General features: G+C 37.9%; 1 protein-coding gene across 12 annotated transcripts in view; it reads left to right on the top strand.

The window, feature by feature from the left end:
* HDAC9 (histone deacetylase 9) overlaps positions 1-26,208 on the top strand; it is a 461,778-nt gene that overhangs the window by 344,982 nt on the left and 90,588 nt on the right. For all 12 annotated transcript variants that reach the window (XM_048304071.1, XM_048303997.1, XM_048304050.1 and 9 more), the window contains 5 exons: positions 1,646-1,753; positions 14,166-14,221; positions 14,464-14,551; positions 18,805-18,924; positions 19,247-19,344. In XM_048304071.1, the coding sequence (XP_048160028.1) occupies positions 1,646-1,753; positions 14,166-14,221; positions 14,464-14,551; positions 18,805-18,924; positions 19,247-19,344 (470 nt within the window). The remainder of the gene's footprint in view (positions 1-1,645; positions 1,754-14,165; positions 14,222-14,463; positions 14,552-18,804; positions 18,925-19,246; positions 19,345-26,208) is intronic.

The raw sequence follows: 26,208 nt of genomic DNA, 5'->3' as shown, positions 1-26,208 counted from the left end.
AATTTCTTTAAATCACAAGCTATCAATCTACAAAACAAATATAATAAATCATCCCATATCAGGCTGATAATTGTGTTTGTACAACATTTTGAGTTTCTCAGATGAAAACACAGTGTGCTGTCATTACTGTTATTCTAAACTTTGCAAGCAAAATCAGTTTTCTTATTCAGATCTACTGAAAATACAAACTATTTTCATTAGTTCTGCTGCATGCACGCAAAACTGATCAAAATGATAGAAAAATCAGGTCCAGGACACTGAAAAATAAGATCATTTTAGTAGCTTGAAATATAATATTATTGTAACAGTAATGGCGAGGACATTTGACAGGTGTAGAGAAGATCAAGCTTAGATCAAGCCTTTTTTCTGTTTCAAATGAGTAATCAGAGAAATTCCTCAGAACTTCCAGAGTCGAGTAGCAGTTGCATCCATTTTCAATTACTTGATTTCTTTCCTTTTTTTTTTTTTTTTCCAAGGAATTAGGAACAGAAGCTTCTGGTTCAAACTGAAAACATGTCTCAGTGTGCTTGGAAGTCATCCAAATAGCATCTGCCACAGCATTTTGTCTATTTCTAAACGTTTTTCTTTTCATGATAAATTTGTACGGTATGATACAATTAAATGCACTTCCCACGGAGCATCAAGGAAGTCTGGCTGTCTCTCTGGATAACTTTTTCAGACTATTTAACACCATCATGTCTGCTTCACATAATAGGAAATATATATATAGGGATATACAGCATTTCACCTCTATGTTTTGGTATGTTTCTGCAAATAAGGAGGTATTAAAAATAGATTTCAAAAGTAGAATTTTAGCATACTGACTGACGCTGTAAAGCAGTGCTGCTTAGCCACCTTTACATATATATATAATGTTTTATATGTCACGCTTGCTCATTTAGAAGGTGCAAAAGATAACTTTATCTGCTTTAAAAACACTCATTCATCTATTATAAAGTAAAGCCTTCCAGCCAAACTTATTACCTCATCAAAACTGGAGATACAGCAAGGGTCTTGCTTTATGTAATTCCATTTTCTGTCTATGGCAAGAGTGACTGCCGAAATTACTCGTAACAATTAATTGTTCCAATTTGTTACTTATAAACAACTGCCTGGGAAGAAAAAACGAGTGGTTACTACTCTTTTGTTCCTACGAAAGGGGCCACTGATGTGCCACTGATGAGCTTTGGTGGCACGGGCTGCCCATGACGCTGCTGGGGCAGCGGTGGCTGTTCCCGATGGACATTCCCGATGGACATTCCCGATGGACATTCCCGATGGACATTCCCGATGGTCCCGGCCCTGGCAGGTCCCCGTCACCTCGCCAGCTGGCCTGAGGAGCGTCTGGCGAGCAGGCCCGGCCCGGCCGATGTAACAGTGTTTGTAATGAGAAATCTAAACAGGGAATGGCAGCGAGGCATGACAGGAATGTGTTTCCATTGGAGAAGCCCGTGCAGAGAAAAAGCATAAGCAAACCCATGTCCAGAAGGCCTTTCAGCTGGCCAGCACGGAAGACTGATGTTATTGTACACGGGCTGTCACGCTGCCAGCCCTCCCTCACGGGTTTGTTTTCTCTCATGCTCTCCCTCTCCCTCTCCCTCTCCCCTCTCCCCTGCCTTTCTCCCGGGGCCGGCTGTTTGCTCAGGTGGACAGTGACACCGTTTGGAACGAGCTGCACTCGGCCGGGGCGGCACGCATGGCGGTGGGCTGTGTCATCGAGCTGGCGGCCCGCGTGGCCTCCCGGGAGCTGAAGGTGAGGTCCGGGCCGCGCCGTGGGTGGGAGCGCCGCGCGGGCCGGGAGCACGGGGGGCTGAAGGGCGGCGTTGTTCCAGCGCTCGGCTCCGGGGAGGGCGGCGGGACGAGAGCCGGCAGCGCGGCCGCGAAGGCGTGGCATTGCATGAGCTGTAGCGGCCGTGGGCAGTGCCAGCGCGGAGGTGCTGCAGCCCGAGGTGAAGTTAGTGCACATCTCTGCCCAGCGGCTGCGGCACTGCCTTTGAAGTAAAGTTTTAAATATTTTTTTTTTAATGTGGCTGTTTAGTCACGTGCGTAACCTCGGGATACCACCCAGCGAGAGGGGCGGCAGCCGCCGGGTTAAGAGGGCGCGGCTGGCGAGGAGGGCGATGGGCAGGCGGTGCCCGGCGGGCAGGCGGTGCCCGGCTCCCAGCCCGTGTGCCCTCGCTCCTGCCGGGCCCGTTCCCGCTCCTATCTCCGTGCCGCGGGATCCGCAAGGCATGATGTACAGAACCCAAATTACCGCCAGTCTAAACAATTTATAAAAGCTCCAGACCTGACAGACTTTGACATTTTATTTGGTATTTTAACGGCCCTATTTAAAGGTACACCATATGCAGCCGGAGTGCAGGTTTGCCCCAATAAACATTGTTGGAGCTAACATGTCTCCTTAATGAAACTGTTTATTCACTTTCCAGTCCACATACTAATGGATTCATTCCTATTTCCAGAATCAAGATGGAAATAAATATTTTAAAATTAGCACTGAATGATGATTTTTAAAACTCTAAATTCTGTTTGGAGAATTTTTTTCCTGTCTCTCGCTCTTATTTCAATCAAAATATGTTATCTACTTGTTTGGGAATGGGGACGTACATTTATGTACATATGTAGATAGATATAGAACATATCTGTTGTACCAATGACATCATAATCAGGTGAAATGCAGTACTATAGTTCTGACATAATCAAATGCAGTTACTAAACTTTTATGTTCAAACACTGAAGTGATAAACCAGGTACCACACAAAGTGTACAAATTTTGAAATCTCAGATCAAGGACGGGGTGCATTGTATGGGATCCTGTTATGTATCCTTTCTGATGAGTTCTTCATCCCCTTTAAGATCTTCTGGGCACAGTAGAATATGTAACTCACTGTGCGTTGTTCCATACACAAAACTAATGAAAGTGAAGAAGGATTTTTTACCTAGTTTTTATCTTTGGCAACTGTAGGACAGACACCAGTCTCTAAGGCAATTTAAAAGCAAGTTTTGATAATAATAATGAAGTGTGTCTTGTGTGTACTTGACATGAGCAGGGGCCACTACAGAATCTTTACCACTTACCTCTGTACATTTGTGGTGTGACTCTCAGAGTGTGAATGCTCTTGCTTATTTATGTCTGTGATAGACAGCTAGAAAGAATCAGCAGCTATTGCGAGATTTCTCTTGCTACTGGTGTTGCAGCAGTCTGTAAACAGATGTTTTATATTCAGTACTACATACTTTATATTTAGAACTATTTTGTAGTTTACTGTAACATTATTGTTGATCCTAAATAGAATCTTTTTCTACAATGCAGAGAATTGAACCAGTCTCATGCCACTTGCAGTTGAGACATTGGAAAGGCAGTTGTTCAGTAGATACACCCAGTAGCTAGTTTAGAACAAATCATCAGAAAAACAGAAATGGAAAGGATTTGCTGTGAAAGAGAACTGTGAATATTCCTACCATTCCTGATAGGTTTTTATCTAACCTGCTCCTAGACTTCCAACATGAAGCCCAGCGATTTACATGACACTATTGCATCTGTATGAACTATCAATCTTCATGTGGTATTTTTAATCTAATGTTATGGAAGGGTTATTAATGCCTGACTGTCAGTAGAAAAGCATGTTAGCAGAATTTCTGTAAATGCAACAATCCTGACATTAGCTGTTTCGTCAGTCTTCCTATGTTTGCTTTGTCACTGCATCCATTCAAACCCAGGGTTTCCTAGCAAGTTGCTCTCAATACTCTCATATCGTAAATTACATTAGGGGGATTTTTGCAGTGTTTTCTGGAGCTCTCTACAATCTCCGTAAGATTTTACACCCATAGATCTGTATGTTCCAGTCTACCTTTATGCCTTTACATGTTCCTTTTTCATCTTGCTGCCATTTTATCTGTAGCAAAGTAAGTTGATGAGCTGTTTCTGTTAGGGAAAATACCAGATTTGTAATGTACTTGTGAAAATCTAAGGGGAAGAAGATGAAGTTGACCACTTTCACATGCATTCATTGAGCAAACATGCATGCGAAGGAACCATTTAGGGCCTGTTCTGACTGTGAGCACTGAGTGGGAGGATTAAGCTCTGATGGGGATCTGGAATGATCTGCTACAGCCTCAGAATTTTTGGAGGATTCCAAGAATTGCATGCAAGCTTTACCAGCTCTGCAACATGTTAACAGCTAGATGAGAGCAGTGGAGAAGCACACCGTAGAGTTCCCTGGATGTTTACTACAGTGGATTGCTATCAGACGGTGTACTGTCAGTTTGGTGTCATCTTAAGAAAAAAAAGATAAATGATGAGACAGGGCATACTGACTTGTCTGAAATCCCACAGTTCTCTGAGAAGAGTTGTGTGTCCTGAAGTTCACGGTGGCAGACCCACAATACACAGAAATGAGTAACCACAGAGCAGTGCTCCAGATTGAAGCAGAGAAGGCAGTGGAAGATCTACGCACTGCACTGCAGAATCACAGATGCCTTTTTTTGAAACAGCCATGGTGACATTAGGATAATCTCAAGAGTAGAACTGTCTGGTGTAGACAAAATCATGAGACAAAAAACCTCAGAAATGAGAAGCTGAAGTAATTAATTTAACAAGTGCTTTTCTGACATGAGGATTATCAAATTTATAGGTGTAGTTAGATATAGGCAGCCCAAAAATTTCTTATATCTTGATGAATGAATATGTATATTCAAAAAAGAGTAACATGGTTTTCCTAAGATAAGTTGAATATAATATTTTATTTTTTAGACATGAATTCAATTTAAAACCCAATTTTTTTACAACTGTGCCTAGCTAGAATGTGGAAACAAACATCAAGTACCTTATATTGACTGGGATTTGACAAATAAAGTTAATTTCAGGAAGGACAGGACATTTCAATTTCTATGCTTATTCCATGGTCTTAACTGATATCATTTGCTATTGCACAAAGTGATAGTAGTAGTTTGGAGCTATAGGTACATGTTTCTAAGAAAAGAGACTGCAAAATAAACCATGAAAAGTCTGCAAAACAATTGGGAGATTCATTACAGAGTTGGGCATGAGTCAAACTCATATACAAGGCAAAAAATTCTTTATTCTGAATTTCCTGAGACTATCAGTCCCATTGCACACAAGTCTCATTGAGAACAGCAACATGTTGTTCATCTGATTTGGACAGTGTTCAAAAACTGACCAGGAATTAAGAGGAATTCTCTTTGCTGTAGTTCAAACCCCTTGTGAGACATCAGATTTCTTTGATCTCCTTGATCACTGGGAAGAGGATGAGTATGAAAGTACTAGAGAGGTAAAACAATAGCTGCAATGGTAATATTACAATAGGAGGTGAGCCTAATTATTACATGAAGGTTACCTTTTTTTGAGCTGTTTAGAATTAGGAAAGCTGCTGATGCACAATGAGGTATTTATGTTATGTGGAATCAGAGCCACACCTCTCTTGTCTGTCTGTTTTTATGTATCTATGTTTGGTCATTTATCATTTCCCCGACAGATTTATGTAGAAAGCTTCTCATACTCTGCTGCCTGACTACAGATTTTTAGAAGAGAGGAGTATGTGGATCTGGGTGAATAGAATTCCACCACAGTCATTAGCTATATCCAATAAATAATTTTATCAGATAAGAGAAGTCTTATGATATATTCCTTAGTGCTTGGGGAGGAAATAGAGGTAGTGCCCAGCATATATATGATTTCTTGCATGCAGTATGGCTCATGAACTTGGAAATCATTGTCTCTAGCCTCTACTCAATGACCTTGCCTTCAGAAAGAGGGCCCACAAACACGCAGCGAGAGAGCATTTCTTTCCTGGAAGTGTCTCCTAAGGCTCTCATTCCTCTCTTTCATTGCCAAAGGATGTGGCACTGGGAGATGCTGTCCTCCCCTCCCTTCTCATTTATTGCCCGGCCCAGCTGCTTCTCTTACATTGACTGTGATGCTCAGCTCAGTTCACCTTCCTCCCTGCTGTTGTGCTGCTTCACTCACAGGCAGCTAGGCACCAGGAGACTCTTCCCTTGCCTCTGCATGTGTCCTACACAGCAGGCATGTCCCTCCTGCTGCCCAACTGGGCAAGTAGAGAGGTTGTACAAACCCCACATTAGACATGTCTCGGAGGAAAATAAGGAAAATTTCTGCATCTGTGTTTTTTTGAGTTTCAGATTTCATTTCTAACTACTAGAACTTGCAAAGAATCTTATCTTCAGGACTTAGCTTGCCAAATTGTTTATTTTTATTTTTCCTGAAAAAGCTTAGACTGCTGTTATTTTCATTTTGTTAACCAAGTTATTCATATTTATCCTGCCACCTGTTTTGTTGCCATATGTTAGGTGTTTATGAAATGGTTAATACTACATTTAAAAAGCTGGAATTCAGTTAATTTAGTGTGATAATTTTGCAATAATGGTACTTCCCTGAATAATGTCTTCCAAAATGTTATTTATTCTTGTAATAGTTGTTTCATTGTGTGTTGTTTTGTGAACATTAAATGTGTCTTAATTTATTTTCTGATAACAATTTATACATTTCTCTGCCTGTCCCTCAATATCTATAAATTGGCTGGCAGGAATAAAAATCACACAGGTGAAAAATATCATTAAAAAAGAGTATACCTAGTAAGAGCCTCTTTTTGGAAGGAGTTTCCAAAGGGGAGATGGGAGTAATTCTCCCAATGGGAGATGACTTTCCATCATCATAGAAAACTCACTGCCAGAGCAGACCATGTAGCCATGGAAAATACAAAGGAAGATTGCTGAAACATTCTTCTTCAGCCTCAGATGACTCCTTCGGTACTATTATAAGCTAGGATTAATTATTTTAAGTACAGAACCTATAATAAGGATTATGGTCTAGTTTACTTTGCATATCCTTTAAATATGTAAATCTTGGTGGTGGTAGCACTTTTTTCTGTGATAGAAACATGTAGTGCCGTATATTTTTAATTTGACAAACTTGAAACAGAGGAGAGCTACACAAAAACTATCAAGAGCTGGTAGGATTTGTATGATTATTCCCTGCTTAAAAAAAAAAAAAGTTTGAATGAATTAAGAAGCAATTTTTCAAAAGAACACTCAAGAAAAAAGGCACATAAGTTAAAAGCATGGTCTGAGACTGTCTTGAATATCCACTTCAGCTGAATCAAGCACAAGCTCTTTTTCTACCTTATCATATGTGTGTGCACACACACACAAACACACACGTGTAAAGTTGCCCTGTTGGTAGTTAAGGGTCATTTAACAGAATGAATGCAATTGAAATGAGGTTCCCCTGAACTAGAATCTGATACGTTCCTGGGATGGTTCTTTTTGATACGTCAGGTTGAATCAATACCAAAGTAAACCTCCTGAGTTTGGTCATTGCTACTCTGGTGTCCTTATATAATCCATAGATGACTTAAATTGAACTTGAAACTCTCCTTCCAAATGAGCTTGGTTTTTACTCTTCTCAAGGCCTTTGTCACACAGGGCTGTGGAAGATCCATCGTGTGGTAAGTAGTACTAATCTAGTGAATAAACAGAATTAGCTTAATCAACCTCCTCTTTCCCCCTCTTAGTTTTCTGGTTTTAAAAGTATTCTGAATAAAAACCTTTCAGCCATATTTCACAGCTCTACTGCTATGTTTTCTTGCAACAAAAACCTAAAATTAATTACCATTCTAAAGACAAAATAGGCAAAAACAATGTCTCCCTAGTCCCACAGTGTCCTCCTTCTGGTAAAGCTTCAGGCCAGCAGATTTCCATGGTGGCCTGAACAACACAAAACCCCACAAAGCTCCTCTGTTTGCCTACAAAAATCTCCTTTCCTGGAATGTGCTCTGTGCTCAGGTACGTCCTGGACAGTATTTCTCCTGCAGCCTCTGCCCTACACTTGTTTCTACCTTTTCACCCTCTGCCCTATAAAAATCTCCTTTTACTTGAAAACAAATTCCAAGTGATGTGTGACAGCCACAAAAAGAGGCATTTTTTCCACACCGAGCCACAGCATTTTGAACAATGCATGTGTGTAAGAAACAGTAACAAATGAATACTTATTTTACTACTGTTAATGATTGATAAAAGCCATCAATCAAAGTTACCAATGCAGTTTTTTAGGTAGTATTTTGTATTCTTTGCTTTTACAAAGTTAAAAAAATTGTGAACGTTCATATTAAACCATCTCATAGATACTCTACCCCAGCAATTATGGTTATATTTTTAGCTGAATGACTGTTATTATTTCATATAATCAGATAACTTTAATTATATGTGTGGTACATAGCTTATCTCCATGACCACTCTGTACTTAAAACTCTTTTGTCTGCTTTCTTCCCCAGTGTAGTTAACACTAGTTGTGGCTAAACAGGCCATCATGGTTGTATATAAATTAGTCTGCAAGCACCAACTTTTCATGTGTGTTTTCTGGTGCTATCCACTTCAGGAAAGCAGGCAGGGAACTCTTTGTTTCCATGAGAGTTAAGTGTTTAATGTCCATTTCTGTGTACTAGCTTCCTCTGCAAGACAAAATGGTATTCCCTCATGTCCATTACTGTTTTCTTAATCTACGTGCTGCTAATACTGCTCTGTTAAATCACAGGTTCTTGTTCACTGCACTCATAGACCCCCAGGGCCAAATGCTGGCTCCTGCTCTGGCTGTATGAGTAGCTTGTAAAATTGTCCCAAACAGTTGCCCAAGGATTGCCTCAGCCTTACACCACTCATTCTCATGCTTACCCTCGCTGATGGATGGCATAGCTTAGGACTGTGTTACACCATAAGGCACTGGTAAGAATATGGTTATCTTCTTCCTGCTGCCAGTTGCAAAGGGATTCTTGTAGGCAGCCAAGACTTAAAGCAGCCCTGATGTTTGTTATTGTAGGAGTTGACTACACCAGAGATAGCAGAGTTAAAGATGGCACTAAGGCCACTTTAGGGATTAGACCTGTCAGATACACTGTATGGACTGCCTTTGAAATATAAAGAAATTGGGGTTTTATATGACTGTATAAGGATACAAGTGTGTATCTATATATATCTATATATATCTATGTATATCTATCTATATCTATATATCTGTATCTCAAGGAATATAAATTCTGACACAAGAAACGGATACATTTCTTTATAGTGATATATTACACATTTCTGTATAATTCTCATTCTGAAACATGCGCGCACTGAAGCAAAAATAGAACCTTTCCACTAAAAACAAGTGCATGTCCAAGACTGCCTTGTTTAAGCACCGGTAATCTTAAGAGTTAATTGCTAGATAGGTTAAGGAACTTAGGTAGGTAGAAATTAAAAACTTCCCACACCTAACCTTAGGAGCAAGTTGAGCTTCAAGTGTGGAATTCACATCCCCAGTTAGTTACCCGGTCTCCATCCATCTGAAATACACAGAACAGGTGAGGTTGGAAGTGGTCTCAGAATGTCCTTGTATCCTCTTCCCTTGCTCAAATAGAGCTGCCTAGAGCTAGTTGCCTAGGACTATATCCAGATGGCTTTTGTATATCTCCAGGAATGGAGACTCTACAACCTCTCTGGGCAGCCTGTTCTATTGCTCAGTCACCCACACAGTAAAAGGGTTCCTTCATATGAAGCCTCTGCTCTTTCAGTGCCCATTTCCTCTTGAATAGTTGGCATAGATGGCATTGCTCATTCATTCAGGGGTTTACAGCTTAAAATACAAGAAGACCTTCAATATCTAATAGCAATTAAAGAGTTTTTACATTTGAAGAAAAGCTGAGGAAGAGCTCCAGACCTGTTGTTAGAAACTTAGACTGAAAAGATGTGTCTCAATATCTATTTTATGGACCACATAATCTAAATACAGAGTGGTGTGGTAAAGAAATTTACAAACTCATCCCCATGTTCAAGAAGGAATTGAACCTTCTTGAGTCTTCTGCTGCTTCAATAAGTGCTCTTGGAGTGCCTGCTGTGGTTTATTGCTATTTTTTGCATGGCAATGGCTTTTCTTGAAGTCAACAAAAAGCCAGATGATTTTACTAGGGTAGTACCAGGCTGAAACTAGTATGCACTGCTTCTCCGTGAGGCTTCTCGCCATACCTGGAGTACCTGACGGGCCAGGTCACTCTTGGTTCTCTTGTAATCAAGGCAGAGCAAGCTCCTCACTGTCATGTGAACAGAAAAGTCATTCACACCTTGCCACAATGACCACATATTGCTCTAGAGAAAAATTGTCTACATCTAGTTTTACCTCCTATATAGAGGTAATGTAATTGAAACACCAGTGGAACTCTGCAATAGATGGTCAATTCCAAGCCCTGGACTATCCACGCATGTTATGGTATTGTCTTGAGTACTTGTCTTGGAAAGGTTCATGGAGAGGCACAGTAGATGCCAAAGCATGATGTAGACCAACAATGTAGCCCCACACACTACAGAACAGGATTAACTCGACCACCAAAGACAAGAAGGTCACAGTAGGATATTGTGCCGGTTTGGCCAAATTTAGAAATATATCCTCTGAGAGAAGGCAGGTCACCACCCCTCCCCCACCAGGTTCGGGAAAAATAAATTTTCCTCGAAGGAAAGTGAAGGAGATAAAAACTATTTATTTAACAAACACACAGGAAAAGGAAAATAATGCTAAAGAATAAAATTTCGCTGTGAAGGAAAAATCCTGGGAAAGTGTTAGAGTCCTCCCTTTGGTCTCCTCGGAGCTGGGGCTTGGCCCAGGGCCAGGCCCTCTGTGCTCGGTGGAAAGTCCTCCCGATGTGCTCTGATATTGAAGCAGTCCAGTAGAAAAGGGAGAAAATCCGAAATTCCAGGGAAGAAAAAAGTTCAACTCTCAGTCTCTCTCTGGAGAACAAGAAGCTGAAACTGGCCAAAAACTGTTCTGGGCGCAGCCAGCTGGGTGCTTCCTCACTCCCCTGCCGCAGCTGGGGAAAGAACTGCTATGTCTGTGTGACCTTGAACAAGCTGCAAACTGCTTTGAAAAAGTTTTGCTCAGTTTTTCCTTCCCCCTCTCAGGCTCAGTTTAGAGGCATAGAAAGGGACAAGAATTAATTTCTGGGCATAGGGCAGTGATATGGGATACACATCATAAAGTCACCCCAAGACAGATGTACACCTCTGTTCTTTGGAAATCAAGCATCCAACTACCTATTTAGAGTCATGAAAGAAGAGAATACTTCGCTTACTGTGGAAAAAGACTAACATTTTTCTTAGTTTTCATTAAAGGTCCAACTCAGCAGGTTTATCTGCAGTCGATCTTCTGTGTAAAATGAGCCTGGGCAGACTTCTCTTCCTTTGTTGTTCAAATATGCACAGATTTTAGAATATTTCTATTCAGGCTTTACTCTTTATCCTCAAATTTAAATAAAGGTAATCACATAATGGCACAGACATGAATCGTTTTTCTAATGTTCATGTCTGTCAGTCAGTTTAATGTTCTGTCTACTTATAAAGGTGTCTATATCCTAGTATAAATAAGGCTCTGTACAAAAACACTTTGAATTTATGTGTGTTGGCTTCATTTTCAACATATTGCTGTATGTTAGTCTTTCTATCTTTAAAGCAGATTTTTGCCTTTCTGTCTACTCTGCTACTGTCTACTGAGCTCACTGTCTGGTATTTAAAAATTGCCTAAATAAAAAAAAAAATCATGTTCCATTGTTCTAATGTATGCTATATTCATGCAAAGTTTGAAAGTAGGAGAAATTAAGTGTTTTATCAATTGCACAAAAGTTGCTGATAATTCTGTATGGTAACTAGTTTTCAGTGTTTGGTATAATTCAACTGTATATTTTACCATCAGTGTAACATATGCACTTTTTTTTTAAAAAGAAAATTTCCCATGTGAATACTGAACTTTTTGTGACGTAAAAACTCATGAAAAGTGGTCACGACCCTGTTGTGAATATCCTATGTCCTGGTGGAGAACTGTAATAATTAAGCTCTGATTTCAGAAATTACCTAGATGTAATAAAACAGGGTTTCCAAAGAGTCTCGTCAAAGTAAGGGAACAGAAGAGAAGCCTATACTGTAACTGTCATGTTGTCAAAAACAGCAGTGCTGATATTTTCTGTCTCTATATTGCCCCATGAAATCCTCCTAGAAATAATCATCTTAATTATATTGATCTTTTGGGAATACTGATAAAGGTAGATGATAATGAGCTGTTAGCTGAGCAGGGGCAGCTGTAAGCCTTTCATGGACTTTTTCCAAATTCTTAAAAGTATCGAGAGAACAAAATACAGGTAGCATCATGCTCTTTCTCTAGTAATACCCTCTTTCCTGAGTCTTTTTTCACCTCATTATCACAACATTCATCAGCATAAATATACTTTGTTTTTTCATAAATGCTACAAAAGAGTTCTTTGCCAAATTCTTTTCTAAGTCATATTTTGTGTGAGAAGGAAATGTTAAAATACCCTCAGAGGGATAGAGAATACAGTTTTAGCTGAGAGTCTAAAGCTGGTTTAGTTCTGCAAATTAGTGAAGTCCACAATGCCTTTTTTTTTTTTTTTTTCCTGGTGTGCTTGATCTATAGGCGATTTATATCCCATCTCCAGGAATACCTACCTGAATATGAACATGTATAATTTTTGTACCTTTAATTGTTGGGTTGTTGTATTTTGTTTGTTTGGGTTTGATTTTTTAATGTGGACAGTTAATGCAAAATAAGTCACTCAGATTCTTTAAATGGTGGCCAGAAGAACCACTGTTACAGATGCACTCCCTTGGTATTGTAATTTAAGTTTACTCTGATAGAACTTTGGCCATGCTCCACAAAACTTTGCAGCTGTCTGCTTGGATTACATCTGGCAGCAAATTAAATACTACAACCTGGTAGTTTTGTTTATAAATTAATGCCAGTGAAGCAACACAGGTAGACAATTTCACTGGTGCACACAAAACACATATTCATATGATTGTAAATAAACAGATTTCACGGGAACCAATGTAAATATTAGCTGCCATGTTCTTCTGTATTTACACCAATCTGAATGAAAGTTTAATGTTTCTTTAGTAAAAGTTTTTATGTTTCTTTCAGGTTAGAGAAGGCTGAAACATTTACATTTATCAAGTTTTAGTATATCAAACTGGAATACTTTAATACTGATTATTAAAATACAGAAGTATTCCAGCCTTTTTCTTCCTATCTCCTCTTCTTTGAAAATACAATGCTTGGTTGGTCGTGCAGCCATACATACACACCAAGTGTTTGTGTGAAGCTGTGTGAAAATGCAAGTTGGGCCAATATCTCATGTACAGATTTTAATTTCTTATTTTTATGTATGTGGTAATTGTCATTAATTTGATGGCCAATATATAGCTGAATAGAAGGACCATCTTGGGTAGCTGAAATAAAGAGGAAATACAATGAAGCAGTGTTGTTTCTCCTGAATCTAACTCTGGTAAGAGAAATTTGGAACGATACACAACCTTATGAGACACTGCTTCTTGAATATATAGTCTGACTTTCTGAATAGAGCTACCTTGCCAGCAGTTCTACATTTTCTCTTTACCATACCCACTAGAAGGATGGAAAGTCCATTTTTCTTTTAACTTCAGTGACTCCAGAGGCAAAAAATTCCTTGGTCATCACTGATCATAGTGCTGTACTTTATGAAATTTATATACAGTTCCAGAAAGTGTGTTAGAAATTGACTTCAGGGAATCTATTAACTTGCAAGCATGGCAGGTTCCCAAGTATAATTTATGGCTGGCAGAAATATGGGATATTCATTGTCATCCTTTTTCTACTGTTAGAAATTATGTGTGTGTGGGTCTGAATTTATCATTTAGTCCATACAGAGGTAAGGTCAACAATGGCTAACCATGTCAAATGTATACCTCAAGCTACTTTTATTTTGAAGCATCTCAAATTGGAGCTAATTAAGATTACATGATCTTAGATGACCTTCTTTTAAAATGTGAATTCTAAACAGCAGAATTGATAACAGGGCTTTCTCATCCTGCCTTTTTCCTTCTCTTTAGATCATGTTGCGTGTATATGTATGTATGTGCATGTGTGTATTTATATAAGTTTATATGCCACTGTTCTCAACTGTATTATTTCTGGCAGTACTATGAAAGGGTGATTGGATAGAAAAATTTCTGAAGAGCCTCAAATAGATTTCAATCCCATCTGCCTGCTGCTCTGTTTTGCTCTGAGTAAAGTATTTTTTTAAGCTGATAATTGAAAACCTATCTTGCTCTTACAGAATGGCTTTGCTGTTGTAAGGCCCCCAGGCCATCATGCTGAAGAATCAACAGCCATGTAAGTACCAGGGAATATTGCCCATCTTGGAGCACTAAGGTTACTGGCAATCACCTGCATTGTGCATGTCTCTGAAGAACTGTAATTGTTAGCAGATGACTGAAAAGGCTTTCTAGGTACTCCCAGAAGCAGATTTATGGCCTCAGAGATCATATAGCATTTTTTAAAATGCTCTGAACATTATTTATAGCTGTTTTCCTGACTGATTTGCTTTCTTATTTCTGTTCTTCTCTATTCCACAGGGGGTTCTGCTTTTTTAATTCGATTGCAATTACTGCCAAATACTTGAGAGACAAGCTAAATATAGGCAAGATATTGATTGTAGATCTGGTATGTATTCCTGGCAAGCATCACACTTGAAGTGCATCTAGGTAAAAGACAATGAATTTGTATTTATATGTCAGACTTTTTTGCTTTTAATACCTACAAACAATAAAGGTGTGCATTTCCTCTGATTTTGGGAACTCATTAAAGCCAGGATGGCAGTACTGAAGCTATAAACATCTATGTTTCACTTTAATGGTGTTAACTGCAATTTAATGAGAAGAAGGCACAGATCAGGGCAACTTTTATGGTCCTTAAATGAATTGATACTTCCACTGTTAAAATAACCCTACAGAACCCAAATTTACGTTTCCCTACAGAATAGAAACTTTAAGTCGTCAGATATTCTTTAAAGAATGTTATTGCATTGGTAACAAAATTTCCCCAGTTCACAATGATTCGACTTGTTGTGTAACTTTGATATTATTAAACAGATCGACAGGTCATTCTCTCCAAGAAGTTTTCTAGTTGTGTGTGCCAGGTTTTGGTGGTTCCGTGAAGGAAAGACATGTGATTAAAAATCCACTTCATTGGATTAGTCTTGTATTTTAATAGAAGGCATTCTTACACAATACTTAAGACATTTAACAAATGGATTATTTAAATGCAGATGACATTTGGCATGTTGGCTATATTATTTTCATGAATAATGAATTGGAGCTCTGCCTTGCACTTAAAGGATCAGCCCAATGCACAGCCCAAGGAAAGTTGAATGCTGATTTATGAGCACCATTTTTGTTTTCCTACAGTTCATGACTAGGTGTAATAGGGTGTCTGACAAAGCATAGACAGGAAATGAACCCTGGCATCAAAACCTAACCTGTTACATCTGCACTTAATTAATTTTTGCAGGTGATAAAAGATTTAAAGACGAAATATGTTAAAGGGTTTTTGAAGTGCAGGGCTTAATAGTCTAAATCTTGTTCATATCTGCACTCATAATTAAATCTTATTGTGGAGTCATGGCCTTACCATCTAGCACTTTTGTTCAGTTAAACATGCGTACTGACTGTTGAAGAGAAGCAGAGAAAGGGGGAGTGTGGGAGAAGCAATGGCAAGTGAAAAATGAGTGGTAGAGTAAATATATGGGTAGGTTAAATATTCTTAGAATGTTTTTCAAATATTTCTCAGATTGTTCTTCTGTCATTTAGAAACATAATTATAAACTGCCAGAAACTATTATTTTTGAAAAATTCACTTCTACTGTATGTTATGTCTGTTTGCTGACTTGAATCTTTCAGTTCATTGCTGTAAATTCTGGCCAAAAGTGAACTCTCTTTATTCTCATTTTTTTTAATAGGAAAAGCCTACTCAAAGTTCCTGAATGTTTTAAAGTTTTTTTGTCTGTAAATGTTACATTTGCCTTGTTGGGAAAATACTTCCCTTTGATGTACTTAGCCAATAAGCACTTAGAAATTCAGCTTCAGTTTCTCAAGGCAAGGTTAAATGTGCAAATCATTATCTGTGCAAATGATTACCTGTGAAGCTGCCTATCCTTATCCAGGCAAGTAGATAGGGAATTTTCAGCCTTTCTCCAACTGTCCCATTGACCAGAATAACTCAGCTGGTGAAAAGGAAGAAATATGTGGCTGACATAGAGTATTTCATTTCTGGAGCAGTTGCAGTCCAGTCCCTAGTCTGCTCCATGGGCAGAGCAATGATGTACAAAAATTCATATGGAAAATCTCTTATGCATGCAAACTATGGATAAATCACAGGCCAAACTGAATGAATGAACAAGTTAATAGTGATGTCTTTATTCCCACCAACAGAGTTTGGAGCATCTGAAGGAAAGAATGGAATTACAGATGTTAGAGTTGAAATTAACCTTTAAGACTATATTTTGATAGTGACTAGCACAGCAGGACCCCATGCAAGTTGGCAGCTATACATGTTACTCCAATATAAATATTAAAAAGTAATATCCAATCCCACACACTAAAGTGTATTCTAGTTACAAATTAAGTATAGTCTTCATAGCTGCTACATGTCTTCCTGTATCTTCCCTTCATCTGTTTCTACACTGAAATAAAAGACCTATCTGACAGGGTTTTTTTCCTCATTCCACCATTTGGAAAAATCTCAGGTTTTGAACTGACTTATATACCGTGAATACATTTGATCTAAGCACAGAATATGAACTCATTTCCCACATGCTAACATCACAGTCTTAAAGAACACATTCCTTTGTCTAATCAGAGAAGTTACTGCTCTTCAAAACAGAGCCTTTAGTGGAATTAAAGTTTAGGCAGCAAAGTTAGCTTTGAGATTTGAATAATGAAAAAAAAAAAAAAGAAAAAAAGATCTCTCTATGCCCATTTAACATTTTTTCTTCTCTTTTGGAAACTGTTACAGCAAGAATATATCTAAAGCCCCAAATATGTATGGAAAAGAAAGACTAATTAAAATAACAAAATGAAGTCCTACTGTGTCCCTGCAGATCCATCTATGTGCCCAGCATAGCTTGTCAGGCTGTTGAAATCCTCATTCCAAGATCACCCATACTTGCATTTATGCTAGCAGGATTTGAGTCTGTTTTGGAGTAAACCAATTAATTCTGTCTCAGCTGAAGAGTGAATGGGATTCTGGGATTAGTCTTCATGCCAGATTTTACTTCATTTGCCAGTCAGAACCATCTAACACTACACTAGCTGCCTTGAAATCTCCAACACTCTCATACCAGTGTGTTCTCCTTTGCATGTCTGTGTTACATTTAACCTTGGCATTAAGTCACAGTTGGGCTGTAACTCCATCCTCATGTTGTTTCAAGTACTTTCAACATAGAAAAGAAAAGAAACTCTTATAATATTACCCTACAGAGGTCCCAGAGGAGGTCCAAGTCAAGCACAATGCAGTACAAGTAGGACTCAATCGATGTAGAGAGTTCTGAACAATGTGGGTGAAACTCATGAGCTGCATCAGCTGGCAAGGAGGGCAAGCAATGGTCAGTGCTTGCTGTGCTATCAGCAGTGCACACCTTGAGGTACAACTTGAGCCTTCCTGGGGTCTAGGCATTTTGAGGAAAATGTGACCTTTGGACACTATTTGAGGAAAATGTGACCTTTAGTGTCCTCTTGGACACTAAATTTGATTTAGACCTCATATTGTTTATAAAATAAATATGGACTGGGTGACAGTGACAGTGTTACCATTCAGTGTACTTTGTGTGTCCCCCTTAATTCTCTAAATCAGAAATTTCAAAGGGAGGGCTTTTTTTTTACTTTTCTTTTACTGAAAGGCAAGTGGATTTTTCATTTTCACTTGTAAAATTCTTGTGGGTCTAACCACACAGAATAGTAGTGAAAACAAACTAAAAAAAAGGAAAAGTCTGCATCATCAGCCTTTGTTATAGATATACTGTCAGCATTTCTTTGTCAGCATTTTATTTAATGACAGAATTTTATTCACTGTCATTATATAATGTTTGAAATATGGAGACTGGCCAAGGTCACTCCTTGATTGTGGAAGGCACCATCCTATCTGCCAGATGATTTAATAGCTAATGAGATCATATTGCTGTGTCTTCAACTGTTGCCGTCATGATTTTGCAAAAATGAAGTATGAAGTCCTTTCTGCATCTGGCATCTCTTTTGATGTGGATCTAACTGCTGAGGGACTGAACTGAACTGAATGTTTCAAGAAAGCCAATTTACTCAGCTGGTCGCAGAGCCTTTGACCTCAATAGTGGAACTTGGCAAATCAATGAATACTCTTATGTTTAGTGTTCTGTCAAGAATTGTGAAAAAGCTCTGTAAACCATAGATCCTTCTGCAAAATACTAGTTTGTAGTTTAAACATTAGTCTTTCTTCAGAGGCCAATGAGGCTAGTTAATTAAGCCTGAGGGGTTATGAACTGTTGGCAGTTAATAAGTCATAAAATTCCGCCATAAAACAGGATGCTAGATTCCATCACTGAGGCAAGGAGTACAAAGAGCCGGTGTATAAATATCTAATTGTACAAAAGGACTGGGATTTCTCAATGACTGCTCATCTGGAGTCTCCAGGGCACGCTCACTATGGTTTCCTGATTTTTAGAAGCCAGTTTAAAAAATGAGTGCATTAAAGAGTAATTTGCCTGAAAGTTCAGGAAGTATGGGGTGGTGAAGGGAGGGGGAAAGTGAAAGACAAAAGGAGGGCAAGGGAGAGGGAGAGAAACAGAGAGAGAGAGAGAGGAGGGGGGTGTAAAAGAAAGCAGAACTGAGCTCTCTACACTGAGTTGGACATTATTACATTTGTCATCTGTTTTCTTTCTCCTTTAGGATGTTCACCATGGCAACGGTACACAGCAGGCTTTTTATGCTGACCCCAGCATCCTGTATGTTTCCCTCCATCGCTATGATGAAGGCAACTTCTTCCCCGGCAGTGGAGCCCCAAATGAGGTTAGGTTTATTTCTTTAGAGCCCCATTTTTATTTGTATCTTTCAGGTAATTGCATTGCATGATTACCCCTAATTTTCTTGTCCTTCTCTGGTTCTTTAAATTACACCAGATTACCAAATTGTCCACTGGGAGCAGGGGACCAGTGGAGAACAAGTGCATAACCCAGAGCAGTCCTTGTCAAACAAGGCTGATCTGACATGTTGTTTGATGTTTGTTTCTAAAGCACATTTGAGAATTTTTTTTCTCCCCTTTCCCTCTCTCTTTTCCTCTTCCTTTTTCCTCTTTTTCACTCCTTTTGGCATTTTATTTCTATTTTTTCAGGTTGGAAGTGGCCCTGGTGAAGGGTATAACATAAATATTGCTTGGACAGGTGGCTTGGATCCTCCTATGGGTGATGTTGAGTATCTCACAGCATTCAGGTTGGTACCATTTAGAGTTTTGAAAACTGTTTATAGAACAAAAGCACATGAATAAGAGCTAATGTAATATTGAAAGTCAGGAGAATTATCCATGGTGAAACCAACTTAATCCTGGTATCCCAGTATCTGAGAGTTTAGTAAATTTTAAAAATGGGTAATTTAATTGTTGTGATCATCCATGCAGAATCAACAAAAAAAAATTTTAATTATTTAATTGGTCACTACTGTTTTCATTATTATGCCATGCCAGTAAAATTACTTTGAGCTTGCTTACTTCTCTACGTATAAAATTTAAATGTAAGTATTTATACCAGGCAGAAGAAAATTACTGTTCCTGTTCATTTTGATTGCAGTTACATGCCAACAGAGCAGACAGAAAGCAGTATAAAGTATGGTCCAAATCCAGTGTTCCTCATTCACTTAAAAGACTCATTATGATGCTCACAGATCTGACCATTAGTTTTTTTTCTACAAATTGCAGTAAACTGTTATTTAATTAAAAGTAAATAATTTTGAAATACTGCAATAAGAATGACAGGAAATGTTGCATGCTCTATTTCTCTTTGCTCATTCATAATGAATATTCTCAATAGCTCATTCATAAATGAAATTTTATTCCTTCATAGGTGATGCATCATAATCTATTTAGTCTTGTTTCCATGGGACCAGAGGAGATAAGAACGGTATAAAACACTATCTTTTAGAGTTTCAGTGTCCTGTCTTACATACACCATTTCCTTTCACTGTAAAGAAGTCCAGTGGAAGGGTTTAGTGAAGTTTAGGGAAGGTGAAGGGTTCATCTTTCAAGTTTGGGCAAATGCTACACCTTTGAAAAGGGGTTTAATTTAGAGGAGAATGATATGCAAGAAAGGCAATGGGGAAACCAACATGTATCTCTAATCTCTTTCAAGACATTTAGTTTGAAGTAGTGCAATTACCTTATACAGTTTTTGACTATATTCTATTGAAAATACACCACAAAATCCCACAAAACTCTTGTTTGTTGGTGTTTTTGTGTGCGTGTTTTTTGGATTTTTTTCCAAAGAACTTCTGTGCAGCCCATGAAATAATATGCAGAGTTTCTGATAAACACCACCTGAAATCAGAGTCTAAGCCCTAGTCAGAGAAATAGCCTTAGATATTCACAATAAACCACTGTTATTGTGGAAAAGGTTGTAATTTTATTTGCATTTGTCTGTATTCAAAAAGTGTCTAAACAAATGGTAAGTGGCAGGCTCCAAATTTTCTACACTCAGTAGTGCCTCAAGCTCTTTCCAAGATGTTTCCTCTACTTTTGTGAGATTTTTACATGAGTTAAGGAACTGGATGGCTCAAATCACTGGTATTAGTGTCTGATATTAATATATCTGGTATTTCCACCCCAACATTCTTGGTTTGGATCCAAACCGTCCCACTAATGGTATAGGTAATATGGCCATCTAATGATGCAGAGAATGGTGGTCCCAGTTTATTCAACAGAAGACTCACATACTGAGCCTGTAACTGGTACCCCTGCTATCCTGATGACAAATACCTGGGCTTAATAGTGCATTTACAAATATGTGCTTCACAGTTCTATTTTAAGGCACACTAGTGAATTGTTGGGAGCAGCTAGTATTGCTGCTATGCCTATTACTCTGCTTCAGAGTTAGAGGGAATTTCAGTCTCTGTTCCTAAGCAAAGGAGCACTATTCAGGAAAATAAAATTCATGTAACTTACTACACTGACTAATCATATGCAGATGTAAATGTAACTGTATTTTTTTTAAGGCAAATAAATTCAATTTTCAGTTTAAAATCTCCTTTTGAAAAATTTCTGATGGTAAAAATTTAATGTTGCTATTTGAAATACATCCATTTAACTTTGTGATTAATGTTGTAATGAATGTGAATGTTTTTGTCCAAGCAGCAACAGGAAATGTTTCCCTACACTCTCAGCCCCTTTTGACCTGATCACAGTCGTTGTGCCCTCTGTAGGTCGTGCTTACATGGATTTAGTATGACTGGTACGACAGTTTTGAATGGGGATCATTGAAGCAAACAGCATGGAACTTTGAAGGGTGGATACAAAAAGCTGTGAATTACTTAGGATAGACGAGGTAGCTGTTTTCTGTAGATCTGGTCTGAGTGGTAGGTAAATTTACAGCTCCTAGTAAAGAGACACTTTATCCATGGCCAGAATCTACCCTTGCTATTATCCAAAATGTCACACATGATGTAGCCTAAGTCCTCTGTTTGGCCAGAACAGAATTGTGAGACAGTAGACTGGCAAGAGAGATCCACAGTCCAGAAAATCAATAGAAAAGTTGACAGGCTCTCCCAACAAGTCAGCTGTTGTTCTGGAGTTTCTGTCTGCAACAAGTCAGTTTTTAAGAAAATAAGTGAGTTTCAGAGATAGAAAAATGTTATTTGGTTTTTTATATTAGATTACATGCTTTTATAGACAGACCTACAGAGAAGACCCAAACTAAGGTGTGGAGAAAATTTTGAACATCTTCAATCTTGTGAGAAAAATAAGGGACAAATGGAGAGATTATCTCTTTATACCTACCAGTAGACAGAGAGGTTGGGCAGTATTCAGACCCTAGTGAAGGCAGGAGTGGATACTGGTGAAGGTCCTCTCCACCACGACCAAGGTGTGAGTAAGTTTGCAGGTGGGTGGAGCCTGTTTGGAGAGAAGCCAAGGCTTTCTGCTTACTGGCTGGCACCAGAGTCTGATCCTTTGAGATCTTAGGAACTGAGAAATTTGCATTAAAATAATCTAAAACTCTCCACGGGGTGCACACAGCTTTCACTTTCTCACCAGCAGAGCCCTAATTTCATCCTAGAATTGCACCAAGCATGTATTTGAAGTGTCAGCAGCCTTGACACTAGGTAGCTCGTTATTGCCTGATTGACTGTCAAATTTCACAGCAGAGATCTTTCTGAATGATAATGTCCACAGAAGAAGAGACCAAGGCTTTTTTTTCTGTCTCTAGAGCTTAGCTCATAACCAGGTATTATATATGATGATGTACTTGATATCAGGTACATTGTTTTTAGGTCAGAATATATTTGTAGAAGCATTTATACACACACACACACACACATACATATATACATGCAGGTAGCAGAATACTAGTTATTTTCCACTCCATAAATAACTAGATAAATCTATTTTATGTAAATCTATTTTATGTAAATCTTTTTAGGATTGAATAATGTTCCACCTCACTTTTCCTCCAAACTGTTAGAGAAAATATTTCTGTTTCTTCAGGAAAAAACAACTTGCATGTGTAAAAATGCAGAAAAATTTGGAAGCATAACAGAGTAATCACTTCAAAGGCATGATTAGTGAGTGGCTGCACTGAAACTATAGTGGGAAACAGGAAAAATTACTGTGCTGGTTTGTGTCTGCCATTTTGATTTCAGTGCTACAGGAAGAGTTTATTGTAGTTTTGAACTAACTCTTTCTATTGCAAAATCAAATTTAAGTGTCTGTAGCCAACTTGAAGATGAAGACTGCTCATTCATTTATAAAAGAATATGTTTTCATTTCTTTCTTATTTCTACTAAGAAAATAAGTTTGCTCATGTTAACTACAAGGAGGTAGTAGCAAATGTAGGAGAGAAAAGTTTCTGTAGAATGGAAAATAATTGCAGTAATCAAATCACTATACCATTTAATTTTGCCAGAAAAGTGTTGTTTGATGTTTACCATGGTTAAGGAAGTGGCCTAGATACAAAAATCCTTGAAATAATGACATTTTTCTAAAGGGCAGGCATCTCTTCTTTCCTCCTAAGATAACAAAAATGCACATCTCTTTTCCATTATTTTCAAGGTCTGAAGTATCCCTCTAGAGAATTTGTTTCATCATTTACTTCCACCTATTCAGGTTAAATTTGCTTTAATCTCTTTGAAAGCAAAAGGAGATGGTGGCTGTTTTCTAAGAGGATGATTTTACACTCGGGTTTATGAGGATGTAATCCACTCTCTTCTGCCAACAGTTCTAGAAAAAAAAATAAGAGCAATGGTTGACTAGTAATGTTCAAATAATTATTTTCGTAAGCTCCACATTACACCAGATGTGCTCAGTAAAGCAGACAGCAGAAAGAGGCTCAGGTCTGTGTTGTACATGCACATATGTCTATGGGTGTACTTGGAGTTTGCAGGGGACAGGAGAGATGTGTTTCCGTAGAGTGGCATACAGAAGATGCAGGAGGCAGTGGAAACAAATGAGAGTGTTCAGAAGAGTGAAGGAGAAGCAAGAGACAGAAGGAAACTGGGCTGTGCCTTCCAACTGCTTTGCACAGCTTCTATTCAACAAAAGAGTTGTAAATTTAGCTTAACCAGCCAGTGTGCTCTGGCTGCTTTGCACTACTCCAGAGTAGCATAAAACAGCCACAGCATATTAATGAACCTGTCCATAAAAGCTTGCATAAAATGAAACCTATATGTGTGTGTGATTCTTGGAATGATTAGAAAGAGCTCATGATAATATTATCTTTTAGCAGTCACATGTTTGATTTTAATTTAAGAAGGGGAGCAAATTCAAAAGAAATAGGTGGCAATAAGGCAGAGCTAAGGATGAACTATATCCATGATTTAATTTAAAATATAGCACATTTGTAATTACCCTGAAATATAATTTAAAATGAAGTTCAAAATTAAAATCATGCTTGAAATTACATGTGTTAAAATGTGAAAATGAAAAATACCAAAGGTGTGCAGAAAATCTTCATCCTGTCTTGCAGTTCTTAGTGCTTGTTTTGGGAGAAAATAAATATGTTTAAAACTGTCTGTACTCTAGTCTGTGCTCAAAAATATTAACAAAATATATTCGTTGTCATCTTGTGGCCATATAGGGCATAGTTAAGTTCATTTGAAACATTGTATTGACGTATAATCTTTGGTTTTTTCCGTAGTTTTGCATTTCCAGATCTGATGACATTTTATTTTGACATTTCAAATGAAAAACTTTGTAAATGTACTTTTGAGGTTTTCATATATATTGTCCTTGTTAACCCTGTTTCAGCATAGGTATTGACTGTAAATTTTCTTTCCTATTTATGTTAGAATTTAATACATAAACTCTAAGAACATGATATTGCTATATTTGCCTTATAGTTTTTTAATAGAAGTATACATAGCTTGTATTTTTATTTATTAATTTAATTTTCTTGTAAATTTTACTTTTAAAACTTTTTGTTCACTAAGGAATTTGAGATAACTTTAAGAAGTTTCATGTATCCTGTTGGTATTGAATTTCATGGCCTTAAGTATGTGTATCTCAAAAACAAAAATTCTTTGTTTTAGCTCAAATCACTAGTCTTCCACTTTCATTAAATGTCCATTTGTTTATGTACCGCATGTGTAGATGAAACCCACATTCTTGCCTATCCACATTTATTATTTTAAATACATTTGTATGATCTGTGTCATGTCCTTTCCTATTTTTTTCTCTCAAAATACAATATTTCTGGTCTTTTTCAATCTCTCTTCATTTGGAAATGTATCCAGTTGCCAAATCACTTTAATTGCTCATTGCTGAGGCTTGGCTATTTTCTGGAAATGAGCTCAATACACCACATGAGGGCGAACCATCGATTTATATTATTTTGAATATTATTATGTCTGTCTTTGGCATCACTGCTCTGCAATGTTGTATAACTCTCTGAGTAGAAACCTTGGTTTCTGATAAACATAACAAAAGAATGTAGAAGACAAAAATCAACGTTTTTTCCTAGCTGTACCTAACTATTTAAAGTGAGTAATGGTACAATGCTGTATTGTGATGTTTAATGAATTCCACCAAGAGTAGTGTTTGAGTATAAAGTTCTTTAAACAATGATTCCTAATGCCCATAACTTAATGCTATTAATTTTTTATGACTGTGATATCCAGAGGGTGCTGCTGAGGTGATCTCATACTAGATGAGGTCTAAAAAGTATGATAAGACTAAGTTTCTGATTCAAATGTTTGATAATGTTTGATATCTCTTCAAAGAGATAAAAGGAAAAAAGTATGGGAGGGGTTAAAAACCCCCCGAGTTAGTTACTCAGCCTCATGAGTCAATAAAAGAACTAGAAGTAGACTCCAGTAACATCTTCAGAACTTTAATCTATTGTGCTATCAGTGAAGTCTATTCACAATAGCCTCAGACTAGCCAAATGCCATGCTGATCCTTACTAATGGAAACTAATTATTTATTTCTCAGTATATTGCTTTGTAATAACTGCTAAAAGTTATCTCAACCATAGTTAATTCTCTTGTCTATTTGTTGACAGGAAAACATTCAGCATTTCACCATATATACAGGAAGGTAGAATTTCTGAGTCATGTATGACAGGCAGACAATGATTTACCCAAATGGAGGTGGACGTTATTCAGACTGCTGGTTATCCACAGTCCTTCTGCATTGTCAAGGGCAATGCATTTAGGAAGAAAAATATGGCTGAAGAGAACACAGTCATGGAAGCTCTGGGAAATCTAAACAGTAGTTTGTGTATGGATATATATATAGTTTGCTTTCAGGTGCCCATAGCATTCTGCAGTTATAAGTTACAGTTTCAATCAGTTTTTAATTTCTGACCTTGTCACTTCTACCCGGTATCATTAAAAGATGCGCATTTCAACCAGAGATGTCTCTCTTTCCCCTTCTGCCATAGAAAATGTTTTAGGAGAATTCAAATAAAGATGAACGAAACAGCTGTAGAAAGATAACTTAGGATTGCCTGAGCAGTTTCTTTTGAAGAAGTTTGAAGAAGGTAGAAGTCTGCTTGGAATAATTTTTAAATCTGCTTTGAGTATAAGTTTCATATGTGAACATTCAATAGCCCTGATGATTTGTGACTTTAGAATATTTTTTTGAGTGTGGTAAGCAAG

This window comes from Corvus hawaiiensis, chromosome 1, assembly GCF_020740725.1.
Source record: "Corvus hawaiiensis isolate bCorHaw1 chromosome 1, bCorHaw1.pri.cur, whole genome shotgun sequence".
In the NCBI taxonomy this organism is placed as follows: domain Eukaryota; kingdom Metazoa; phylum Chordata; class Aves; order Passeriformes; family Corvidae; genus Corvus; species Corvus hawaiiensis.
This window is presented reverse-complemented; position numbering and strand designations above follow the sequence as displayed.